This window comes from Macadamia integrifolia, chromosome 10 (assembly GCF_013358625.1).
Source record: "Macadamia integrifolia cultivar HAES 741 chromosome 10, SCU_Mint_v3, whole genome shotgun sequence".
Lineage (NCBI taxonomy): Eukaryota > Viridiplantae > Streptophyta > Magnoliopsida > Proteales > Proteaceae > Macadamia > Macadamia integrifolia.
The window spans coordinates 28,140,587-28,153,836 of NC_056566.1; the positions used below are offsets into that span (position 1 = coordinate 28,140,587).

General features: G+C 37.1%; 2 protein-coding genes across 2 annotated transcripts; one reads left to right on the top strand and one right to left on the bottom strand.

Moving 5' to 3' along the window:
- Nucleotides 1-4,218: 4,218 nt before the first annotated feature.
- Nucleotides 4,219-4,750, bottom strand: LOC122090650 (glutaredoxin-C13-like). The gene has a single exon (XM_042660291.1). It carries the CDS (start codon nucleotides 4,653-4,655, stop codon nucleotides 4,350-4,352), a length of 306 nt encoding a protein of 101 aa, XP_042516225.1. The 5' UTR covers nucleotides 4,656-4,750; the 3' UTR covers nucleotides 4,219-4,349.
- A 4,143-nt stretch (nucleotides 4,751-8,893) lies between these two features.
- On the top strand, nucleotides 8,894-9,503 carry LOC122092422 (glutaredoxin-C13-like). Its single transcript, XM_042662739.1, has one exon. It carries the CDS (start codon nucleotides 9,014-9,016, stop codon nucleotides 9,317-9,319), a length of 306 nt encoding a protein of 101 aa, XP_042518673.1. The 5' UTR covers nucleotides 8,894-9,013; the 3' UTR covers nucleotides 9,320-9,503.
- The last annotated feature ends 3,747 nt before the right edge of the window (nucleotides 9,504-13,250 follow it).

The following is a 13,250-nucleotide window of genomic DNA, read 5'->3' on the forward strand; positions in this document are numbered from 1 at the left end:
ATATTTCAGCAGCTAAAGGGAATAGTGTCATTATGCTTTACTTTAAGTCTATACCTTACATTTTGGGCAAATAAAGGAGGTAGACCAGAGATGAACTTTTCTTTCCATATGGAATTGTTGCAGTCCTCTCTAGAAAAGACTTTAGCAAAAAAGACGTTTCTATACTATCTATAATGAAATAGTGTAGGACAACGAAGATTCATAAGTTGTTCTCTTGTTCGATCAGCTAGAATTTCAGCTGGTCCAATAAAATGAAAAGTTATAGTGTAGATCAAAGTATTAACCACATCTTCTTGGTCGACATAAATAATTCGCTGGGCAAAATTACCATCAGCTAGTTTGTTCAGTAAGTTGTTACGGAATACGGGTTACAGATTTTATAATTTACTGTCTAAATTCTTCAGACAGATAGAAATCCCACCAACCACGAAGTTGGTCAGAAAATCCTGTTGCTATCATTTTAGCAACCTCATAATCAGATGAATGATTAAGTTTTGCCGCTGTAGCATACATAAGCATCTGTTTCAAAAGATTGATGATTTGATATTCAGATAAACCATCAATATTCCACTCAAAAATAGTATTACCATCGATCAAAAAATTTATAGGTTCTCCTTCTATTTCAAATTGAAGGTCGACGGGAGAAGGTCGAGGGTAATAATAGTTTGTTAGAGCAGTAGGCATAACTTTTCGAGCTTTCCTCATAACTTGGTTAAGTTGAGGAGGGGACTCAGGAACTGTTGCCTATTGAGGAAGCATAGACTAAAATTCCTTCTCTGCCAGTTCAATTTCAGAATCAGAAGGTTTGACAAGAGAAAGAGTCAGGGCCTGTCTGTCTTCTAATTTTCCTTTAGATACCTAGAGCTTTTGCAGTCGAGTAAAAATCTCATCAAGAATGTTAGACTTAATTTTCTTCTTTGAGATATCTAAGGTCGGAGGAGGTTTAAACAGGACAGACTGGTTGCTTCTTGGTTGAGAAGTAACTTCTAGCTTACTTCTAGGTTGAGAAGGAAAAGTTGGCCAGATATGCTCAATTTTAACATGAGAAGTAGACGGAGTAGAAGCTTTTAATGAGTCTACTATCGTCTCAATTCGCTCAGTATGATTTCCAATAGACTGAAGGCATAGATTAGTAAAGTTATTTTGTTCAATAACTTGACCAAGATGAGATTCAGCCAGAGGAGAAACGGTATGGCTTGAAGTTTTAAGAGGAACAACCATCTTATTACTGTCTATTTTTAAGGCTTGAAATGGAGGGTGAACAGATTCAAGCTCTATTCCTTCTTTAGAAACATAAGTGGTTGTCACTTTCTTAATCTCACTAACCTGATGAGGGTTAGAGGATTTATTAAGAAGATAAATTTTTAACCACTGAAAGAAGGGAAGATTTATTTGATGGGTTTCCATGTGAGAAACCCATTTTTCATGAAGCTCTTGCCGCTCAGAACTGGAAGAATAATGTTCTTCGAATAGTTTTCTTTTTCCTTCGTTCTTAGCGGATCTGTACTCCTGAATTAGGAATTTCTTATTAATTTGAAATTTGGGTTCTTTAGTGATATAAAGTATCATGATTCCTGAAGGGGCTTGCATATTAGAAGGGGTTGGAAAAAAAAGACCCAGTTTCCCTATTAATTGGAGTAAGAGGAGGCTGAAATTGAGTCTGTGATTGTTCTTTTTGTAGAGGACCATAAACAGGTTGATTAACCTGGAAAGATGTACGATTGGTACCCTGAAGGTTTAAAATTCTATCATAATTCTCATTCTGAATTCTAGAGGTAGAAGCATAAGATATTCAGAAGAAGAAGAAATTACAGAAGAGGTAGATCTTCTTAAATCATTAGATTTATGATCAAAAGTAATTTCAACATCACCAAAAGGATGCTGAGTAATGCATGATGGAGAGGTTCTCATGGGTGGCTGAGGTTGAGCCACAGAGGTTAAGGTCCAAGAGTCAAGAAGATTAACTTCTGACCATCTGATACATCGGGGCACAAAAACTTGAGATCTTTCAGAATTGGCCTGAAAACAGACGATTTGACCTTTTGGATCTATAACCTTAGCATTTAGTGCACATGTGGTCATTGCCTTGTAATAGATACAATAAATTACTGCAATATTCTGAGTTCCTGGGAGAATATCGTATCCAAAAGTCCTTAAGGTAATGACAACACCATTCAATATATTTGGATCTGTGAGGGACATGGGTAAATTTGGTCTACTTTGAAAATAGATGGGTCTTTCATAGAGGCTGGTCTCAACAAGACCCATTAGAGATTCATTAAAATTGTTCATTCTCGCATCTCTAATGGCAACAAAAATCGTACTATTCAACCCTGGAAGAGTTAAGTGTTTTAGGGCGACCTAAACTAGGCCGATGTGGATGAACTTAAATCCACGATCTCTATGCCTCTGAATCTGGGAGCTGGTCAAAAGTTGAATTTGCTCTTGATTAGAAGTAAGAGTATGAGTGTTTTCGCATGTCTTAATAATATAGTCACTATGAAATGCGAAAGTGCCTTTATGATATACCTCAGATTCAGGTATTTTGAGAATAATATAATTGTTTATAGCAACTTCAAGATTACGAAAAACCACTACTTCAGAATTGTGGACTATGTCATTAGTCCTTCCAGAGGTGCTAGCTTCAGAAGATGAGGATCTCGTTGAGCTGGAGCGAAAGTATGAAGCCATAGTATTAGAGGTTCGAGTCAATAAGGGTTTCGGTCAATATATCTTACTGTCAATATTATTTCTCCTTCAAATCCTATATGCGGCAACACGGCTGAGTACGACTTGGGTGTAAGTCGACACGACTTGGGTGTAGGTCTATAGGACAAAGGGTGAAACACTACCAACTTAATGGTCCTTACAACCTTGACACTTGTTCAAACTTGGATCTGATACCATTTACAACCAGGATCAAAGGAAAATTAGAAGACAGATAGTGCCTTCTCTCAACTATGTGTTAGAGAGGAGAAAAGTATCAACTATGTGTTAGAGAGTGCATGATAGCCTAGTGGTGGTAGCTTCGGATTGTGGAGCCAGCACCCAGGGGAGGAGGTCGTGGGGTCGAACCATATCGTACGCATTGTGTGAGTGTGTGCGTGTTTTCTTATTTATTCTGTACCAACCCGTGGCTTGCCCAGATGATTAGGGCAAATTGAGGATTGTGTGGATTAGGCGCACGGTCTCAGGTTCAATTCCCTATCTGTGCATCTACGATTTAAGTAGAGATCTTGGCTGTAGGGAGCTATGCTAGTCTCCCCAAGGATTAGTCGAGATGCGTGTAAGCTGGCTCGAACATCTTGGTTAACCAAAAAAAGAATCTCCTACGAAAATTGTGCATGTTACATCTTGTTGTAACAAAAATAGTGAATTGAGAAGAGAACACGTACAGGGGGAGAGATGTAGGGAGTCATATGATCACATGCTGTCCTATCATTTAGCCATCGGTGTAGGAAAACTTTGTCCTTGATCTTATTATAATTTTTTTTTTAAAGTTATAGGGAAAAAAATGTTTCAAAGTAATAAGTGATTTATTATTCCATTGTTCTCAGTAATTGTCATTGTTTTGCATGTTTTGAAGTATGTGTGTGAATGATGAGATTTCATCTTGGTAAAAAAAAGAATTATATTATATTAAAAGGGGAGAAAAAATGTTACAACATCTTTATTACCAACTTTGATTATAACACGATTTTCCTATGTGGAATGGTCATTTTCGGGTAAAGAGGGCTATGCTTTGGTGCGATTGAAATAATACCTTCTTATATAATGAAATTTGAAGATTCTTATTCCTCCTTATATGAGTAACCATCCACCGAACGAACAACATTTATCAACCATTTTCTCATTCAGATTTTTCTAAACTTAAGAGACATAATAATTCATTTCATAAAGAGAAAGAAACAAATACATACATACTAGTACGCTTATAAATAGCTTAGGAGAATAACTACTTATTACAATAAAAGGTTTCATGGATAAAATAGTACGTACGGAAAGAGCATATACTTTTAATATGGCATTAGGGCAACGATCATCTATGACATAAATTGGGAAAAAAATCGTCTGCAATTCTGATCTCGTACAATTCCGTGAAATTCCACCTTCAGGGGGTGACACGTGTATTGATACCAATGCAATGGTCCAGATCTGGTACAACTAATAAAACCTTAAGTCATTTAAATCAGATCTGGACCATTGTATTGGTATCAATACACGTGTCACCGCCTGAAGGTGGTATTACACGGAATTGTACGAGATCGGAATTGCAGACGATTTTTTTCCATAAATAGTACGTACGGAAAGAGCATATATTTTTAATATGGTATCAGGGCAACGATCATTTATGACATAAATTGATATGGTCTGATCAATTGAGCAAGAGCACCATTGAGATGGAGAGACATAACTTCATTTGTCGATCCCACCAACTTACCACCAATGAACACCGCAGGCACAGGTGTGTTGCAACCCATTCTCATGAGTGCCCTCTCCATATCTCTACCTTCAGGGTCCTGGTCGAGTTCATGAACCAAAATGTTCACCTGAAGTTCGTGGAAAAGAATCTTGACCGCGTAGCACATGCAACATGAGCTCTTACTGAACATCACCACTCCCTTCTCTGAGGTCAATCTCATCACCTTCTCCATCTTTGCTTGAACTTAGAAGTAATTTGATTTCTCAAACTCAAAGTTAGAATGTGGCTAAGCTTTGAAGATGTAGTAGAGAAAGGCTTGGATTTGTATTTGAGATGAGTTTGGAGCTTGAGTTGAGAGGAGACTGAAGAGGTCAATTTATAGGGATGCGAAAGGGGTAGACTACTTGAAAATAGTATCCCTTTTTCCATTCTAAGAAGGAGAATGAGAATGTAATTTAAGATATGCCAAGAAAAAGTTTTATTTCAGTTCTCCCAGGGAAATGGAACCCCAAGTTGCAAAATATACCTTTTTTATGGTTGGAGACCATTAAGCCCTCTACTGGAACCGTTGAATTGGAATCTGTTGTCTTATTAGGATGATAATAGAGGTAGAGAAGACTCCTACCCTATGCATGCAACATAATAGGGTCTTAATGGGGGGTTCATGGCCATATCTTGACCATCTGATGCACAGACCATCATCCATTTTTTTCTTGGAACAATCATCTTCCTCAAAGAAATTTCGTCTTCCATGCACTGGAACTCCTCAAGATGCTCGAGAAGTAGATCACATGGTGGCAGGGAGAGAGAGAGAGGGGGGCTGCCATAGCATAAGACAGGGTAATTTAGGGATTTTGAATTAATAGAGAAGCAGAAGAATGCTGTCCGGTTGCGTGGCCCTTGCAATGAGAAGGCATGCAGGGGCATCATTCAAGGTTGAATTTTTCATTTTGTAGGGAGGTAGACGGTCATTTCAATGGGGGCTATGTACGTATATGAACGCAAAGACCACGCGACAAGGCAATATTCTTTTGTATATAATAGAAAATTGAACTACAATAAAACAATGTTCTAAAATAATGTCATTGTCTACCACATAGAAAGTACTGAATGGCAATATGACTGTATGATTCGTTCAATTTTTTATGTTCTAACTTTTTGACTCTAGGATGGTCCAATATCAATTTAAAACCATAATAAAAAAATAAAAAAAAAATGGAAATTAAAATTAGCCATATAATATCAAGCCAAATCGAATATATTTTTAAAAATTGAATATTTTCTTGATTTGAATAGGTTTCAATTTAGGGGCAAACCATCGGTTCAAATTGAACAAATCATAATTACCTAACTATATAACTCAACTCAGCCTTATCCCAACTAAAATGAGTCATACTTGATGAATCCTTAATCTCCAATCAGCTTTATTTAAAACCATACTTGATATAAAGCATAATCTATGCTTATCTTTCTTTACCCCTCTCTCTCTCTCTCTCTCTCTCTCTCTCTCTCTCAGACCATGGTTCAAGAAAATGGAATTGGGTTCAGAATCGGTCATGGCTGATACAAATCCGTTCCGATTCCTGCTTCTCTGCAAAAACGATCTGTGCATGGTCCAAGCTTCTGATCAAGCTCTGCGAGTACAATGAAAGCCCCGCCAGATTCTGATAATTGGTTGATTTCTTTCTTATAAAAGGGTTTTCCATCTCAAAACCAGTTGTAATAGATCGATCTGTTTTGGTTAGATATTAATTTAAAATCTTTTGTCCCCTCTCTCTCTCTCTCTCTCTCTCTCTCTTAATGATGACCTTCGGCCTAATTAATCCTACGGATTCATACTATCCCCATAAGTCCACAACCATATGCATCAGGTCATACCGAGGTTGAATGAGAATCATTCAACTTTCACCAAAAATAGTGAGGAACACTAATTACCTTTATCTTCTCATTTAACCCCAGAAGTAGTGAAGAATACTAAACACCTCGGATAAGTGGCCTTAAGAAGATAAGAGGAATCAAACTCGAAATCACAGGTTTCCTGAGACGAATGCCTGTTACCAACTCGACTACCCCCTTGGTGTTTCTATCTTTCTCTCTCTCTCTCAAACTAGATTCGAAGCTCTTTTTCAAAACTCCAACTGTTCATGAATTTTGTGATTCCAAGTCTATTAGATTCCTCTTGGTGAAACAGATATGTACCTAAAATTTCAGTGCGATTGATGTCACCATGATCTGATTTTCAAACTCTCCCTTGAATCTGGTAATGTTAGGTCTTGATGCTACTTTCAAAGTTCAAAACTAGCGATAATAAAGTTGAAGAAAAGAGAAAGTTCTTTTCTGAAAATGAGGACGATATTTAAATGAAGAATATGTTCTTGTTTGAGAAAGCATATTATAAGTGGAACCGAAATTAGAATCTAATGGTTCTCTGGAATATGTTTGACAGACCTGAACGTGCCGAGAGTTTAACAACTACTAGAGGACTTCCATGCTTCTTGCTATTTGGACGATAAAGATTTTAAACTGAGTATTTCAATTGGGCCATCTGTGGGGAAGGAAGGATTCTTTGACCATTGATGCTGGTTTTTAGAAATGATAGAAATGGATTTGGCTCCTCTCCAACACTTAGAAATATGTGCATAATTGAGATCTGCTCGCACTCTTTGATACTCTCGATCCTTATTGACACTTTTTTGACACTTTTTTTTCTAGCAATGATTTAGTAATCTTATACAATATTGTCCTCTTTGGTACATGGGCCTCAAGGCTTTAAAACGCATTGTACCATGTTAAGGAGGCTAGAGGTTATTAATTAGCTCAATAATCTTTCCCAATGCAATGTAGGACTAAAGTTTGCACACTGTCGCCTATCTCCCAAACTCCCTGATACTTGTTATATTTTTTGTGGGGACACCTCACCAATCTCCCAGGCAGATCTGATACTTGCCATATTTTTTGGTGTCACAGGCCTAGCACAAAATGGTGATTTGTGTGACCAGGTTTTTTCCTCTTCTATGATTAGTGTAACAAATTAGGCATTAAGGCTAGGCCTTGCACAAAATGGTGACTCGCATCTCTAGTTGTCAAAATAAGCCTTGTGTAGGGGTGGCATTGCCTATGGGACCCAACAAATGCTATATAGATTTTTCGTTTTTTTGTGATCCAATTCAACCATATAGTCCATCTTAAGAGTGTCAAACAGTTGATTTGGTCTAATTTTCATCTTGTTTTTCAATTTTTACATATGCTAGACCAATAAGGTGTTTAGTCAAATTGGTTCAATCTGTCCGATTTCATTTTTAACACCCTTAATCCACCATGTGGGACTTCAGGAAAATTTTTATATGTATGCTATACTATTAACATTCTACCTTTGACATTATAACCATAATTTTTGCCAAATTCCTGGATAAGGCACAACTGAGCAGTCCTACCTCAACACCAAACTTAGTGCCACCCACCATAGCACATTAATGCACTTCCACCTTCCGTAATCTTATAAATTATGTACATTCCATTCTAATTAATTTACATGGTAAATCCTTCATCATAATATTTTTGGTGATTAATTCTCTTAAAAAAATTTTAGGTTAAAGAAACTTTTAAATCTGAAAATGCATGTATATCAACCCTTTTCATGTAGAAAAGGTGTGCCTAATCCACGAGGCTCCCACAACTGTAGGGTATAGAAATAGACTTCTATATGCAGACCAATCTTATCATATCAAATTATATATATATATTATATGTTCTCATTCCTAAACCCAATGTGCTCTTTGGCAAAAAAATAAAGAAAGCTGGTGGCTGCCGCCGCTGCCGCCGCTGCCGCCCACGGCCCACAGAGGTGGTTGGGGGGATGAGAGAGAGAGAGAGAGAGAGAGAGAGATTCATATTCGGTCTTCTTTCTTTCTTGGTCTTTCTTCATCTTGTCTTCCCTGGTATCTATCTATCTATACGTCAAAAGTATTGACAATGAAGAAACCCAAACAAATGGTTACAATACCTCACACGTCTACCCATTTGCCTTTCCACCATTATTCTTATTGGAGAATCTCTCTCACTCTACCAATCCCATTCTTTTGGAGGATTGAAAACCACGTCCCTCCTTAAAGTGATGATGGATTGTAATTCATCAGATGGTCAAGATGGGCCCCTCAAGATCTTAGGCCATAGGATCCTATTAGAGGAATCTTCTCATCCCTCTATTATCATTCTACTAGGACAAACAGAGATTCCAATTCAGTGGTTCTTGTAAAAGGGCTTAATGGCCTACGTGTGCCATAAAAGGTATATTTTGCAACTTGGGCTACTGGGTTCCATTTCTCTGGGAGAATTCTTCTTGGCATCCTTCATAGTACATTCCCATTCACCTTTTGAATGGTCTGCCCAATGAAATAAGTAGTCTAAGTAGTAGTCCACCCCTTCCCTATCCTATAAATAGTGCTCTCCATTCTCTTCTCAACTCAAGCTCTAAACTTAGCTCAAATACATATCTAAGCTTTTCTCTTCTCTCTCAAGAGCTCTCTTAGCTTCTACCATTTTCAAATTTTAGTCATATTCCAAGCTTAGTACTTCTAAGCTCATTTGAAGATGGAGAAGGTGATGAGATTGGCCTCTGAGAAGGGAGTGGTTATGTTTAGTAAGAGTTCTTGTTGCATGTGTTACACTGTGAAGATTCTTTTCCATGAACTTCAGGTGAACCCCATTGTTCACGAGCTTGACCAGGACCCTGAAGGAAGGGACATGGAGAAGGCACTCATGAGGATGGGTTGCAACACCGCTGTACCAGCAGTCTTCATTGGTGGGAAGTTGGTGGGATCGACAAATGAAGTTATGTCCCTCCACCTTAGTGGCAGTCTTGGTCCATTGATCAGGCCATATCAAGTTATGACCTAAATGGTCGTTGTTCTGATACCATATTAAAACCATATGCTTTCTCCTTAAGCACTATTTATCCATGAAACCCTTTATTGTACCAAGTAGTTGTTCTCGATCCTTAGCTATTTATTAGCTTTCTAATATGCATGTATCCTTCTATTTCTCCTTATGAAATGGATTATTATATGAGTCTTTTCTTTAACATAAGTTGAACCACTAAATAGTTCAATAAATGTGGTATTCTATAGACACCTCAATGAACTTATGTGGACATTCCTCAGCCTGAGGACAATCTCTCAAAAACACATGTTGATGTTGACCAGTTTTCCTTTTTTTCGCTTATTCCTCTCGATGAAATTTGCCATGTTGCACTAAGTTACTTATGGATGTATGCATGGATCTTTACTCATATAAAGAGAAACATGAATGTTCAAAATTTCATTAAATAAGTAAGCATTATATGAAGGAGAAATCTTACACAAAAATATATCAAGGAGAAAGTTTTCCTTTCACCCCACATGAAGGAAAAAGTACAGCTATTGTACTTACTTTGTTTCCCACTATTTACGTTGAAAATACCCCCTCCCTGTTGCGCAATACACTATGGATACTATCTGAACCCTGCAATCCCTTGACCACGGGTGAAGGAAAACTTGATCCTTATATTAATCACATCAAAACATAGCCAAATTTTAGTATAAGTGACTATTTAATATATATATGAAAGTTTCTTCACCCTAAAAATCTCTTCACCCACAATTGTGATCTCATCATTACTTGTCCTATTGATGAAGGTCCAAAATGCCTTTTCATAGTTATAAAAAATAAATAAATAAAAATGTCTTTTTCATTGTTCCAGAAGTCACCTCCAAACAGTGTCAAAACCCACGAGTGATTGGGTAAAGGAAAACTACAATGACAAGTAAATTTTTGTAAGAGAATCCTATTGGTTTGATGCTTTCCCTCTTGACATCCGAGAGCGATAACAAATTTTTGAAGGGATTTTTTCTCCACCCAGAGTACAGTTCACCTACCCATTTAGGATCATGATTAATCAACCCTTCCATTATAGGTCAATAATGTCTTCCCATCGTTTACCCACCCATTTAGGGTCATTGTCTTTCTTTTATCAAAAAATTGAAGAGAGAGAGATAGAAGGAAGAAGAACCATGTAAAATGGAGGAAAAGGAATGGGATCTTGAAAACTTTAAGGATAAAGTTTGTGTGTTGTATTAAAAAAATGGAAATATTCTACTGACCACTCTATATTAATTAGTTGAAACAGTGCACCCAAAAAAAAAAAAAAAAAAATATATATATATATATATATATATAGTTCAAACATGAAAAGATTCCATATATCTACCTATCTACCACACTATTAAGCTTCACGCAAACGTATATACTTTGCCTATGAAACGAAGAAAGATGGAAATGGGAGTTGGGGGGACCGCAGGTTATGTGCTCTGCTACCTGTCATGGCTGAGGCACTAAGCAACTTCAAAGTGTTGGTGGCCACCATTTCAACTTTCTAAGTAACGATTCTCTCTTCCTTTTTTGAGAGTATCTTGGCCCAGTTTGCTGTAACCCTCTCTACCTAAATGTGTTAGATGGATCCCATATTCTCCTATAAGCTGTAATCTTTGGTTCTTTTTTTCCTGATATGTATTCTCAAGAAGAAAGAAAATGACGCATTTTGTCCAATAGTATGGTATAAATGTTACAACCTGATGGTCAAATGATTGAAATAAACTCTTGTTATTTTCGGGATAAGATTGTATAATTCATAGTTCAACCATCCAATAGATAGAACTCTAGAGAATAAAGCATGAATCCCAAAAGATAAATGATACTTGGATGGTTGTCAAAGAAATAATTTATATTTAAATATTAGTTATATTACATGGAAAGCCAATATGGCAATTCCAACTATTCGATATCTAGAGAATGGTAGAATGATCACCATCTATTCTTTTCAACCATTCTTTATAAGAGTTCTATTTTCCCATTGAAATTTCAAAGCCTTATGTTGGAAGCCCATTAATCCATAGATTTATACATACATCTCGACTTGCCATGTGGCAGATATTTTGAGTTGCAAGATTGCCTCTCCACATGAATTTAGCTTTTCGCTAAGACTTGAAAGAATATTCATATTTTATTACACCAATAATTTCTTACATCTTTAGGTTTTTTTTGTTTTTCCTTCAATCTTTGATCTACCAATCATCCAAAGGTAAAGATGTCAACACATAATAAGTATGACACATTGAGTTATCGTAATTTTTCATTCCAAAATGGTCTTTTAGAGATAGTCTAATGGTTAATCCAAAAAGGTCTTTCTAGGGACGGAGTCTAATGTTAATCTAAAAATAAATAAGGGAAGAAGAACCATATCAGTCTGGCGTTGCCTACTCCCATAGTGTGAGTGCAAAAAGACCAGAGCACCCCCCGCTATGCATTGAAGATGTTCTGACATGCCCTTCCATCGTTCATGTGCACTGGTGTTGCCTACGCCAAACTCGCAGGATTCTTTCTCCCAATAGATAAACAAATATGTTTGTTGTACACTGCTAAAGATATTTTATAAACTTATTTATACAAAAAATTTTACAGTAATCACATGGCTAAAAATTCCAGAACCAAGCATTACAAATGTGTTAGATCATACTATATGATTACATTTTTATTTTTTTATTTTTGGGTCGAATGACAATTACATTTTTACATCATCCAAAATTGTCAACTTGTCCAATATTGGTTACAAGTTAAATTCAAATATCATGTCAAAGTTTTCAAAAATGACCATAGTAACAACCTCGTGTCCAAAGTGTCAAGACATTTGCCCATTAGTTTTTGCATAGCTAGTAGTATATGTTGTAAACGATTGACTTGGTCGACTGATTGTGCTTTTACTTGTCGAAGCTTCGGTGGAGGTTTGCCTTTGGGTTCGAGGCCCTTCCCACACACTTGGATGCCCAGTTAAAGATTCCTCTCCTAAGGCCCCTTTGGGTGCCTAAATCCCCCTGGTCTAGAACCCCTCCCTTGTAGATAACCGCCCCACCCCCATGGACGGTGTGAGATAAGGTGGGGTGGTTACTTGTAGTGGATAGGAACCTGATTCCAATCCCCCTTGGGGCTACCATAGTGACGGGCCCACTTTGACAACTAAAAGAGAAAAAAATATCTGTATTGGTGTGGCATGCATGGGAGATGGGACATTCTTCCCCTACATTGGCAGCGTGGAATTGACACTTTTTATCAAATTATAAAAAAATAAGAAAAAAAATGGAGGAACTTCAAAGGATCGGTGGCTGCCATGGTGCCATTTTAATTTTCAAGTTACCATTCTTTCTTATCCTCAAAAAAAAAAAAAAAAAAAAAAAAAAAAAAAAACTAAACTTTCAACTCTTTTCCTCCCCCCACATTTCAAAATGCCTCAATTACTCCTCTATTTGCATAATGCAACAGATTTCTCCTTTTACTATTGAATTGGTTACACATTTATTTTCCTGGTGCCAAGGTGGAAGGGGATTGGACGGCCAAAGCGGCCCTAGGAATTAGGATGCTTCAGCTGGGCATTCAAGTGTGCACAAGGGATTCGAATCAAACCAAATTATTTGAATGAACCATATAATCAAACAATGAAATGAAGGAAAGCCACGTTATAGGTTTTCATGCAGCGGTTAGTAGGGAAACTTCATTTTAAGAGGCTCTTCCACGGTTTACAACAGAAGATATATGTAGTGATGCACAAAGAAAGCCACGTTATAAGTTTTCTTATGTATTTGGTCGATTGTCTACTTTGGGGGTTGTCCTCTTTGCTAATGGCAATGCCGAAGGTGGGGACGAAGACCTTAGTTCTATAGTTTTTATAGGGTTCCGGTTGGAGCTCTCCATGTACTCTTATTATTTTATTTTAATATAATTATTATTGCTGACTTTAAAA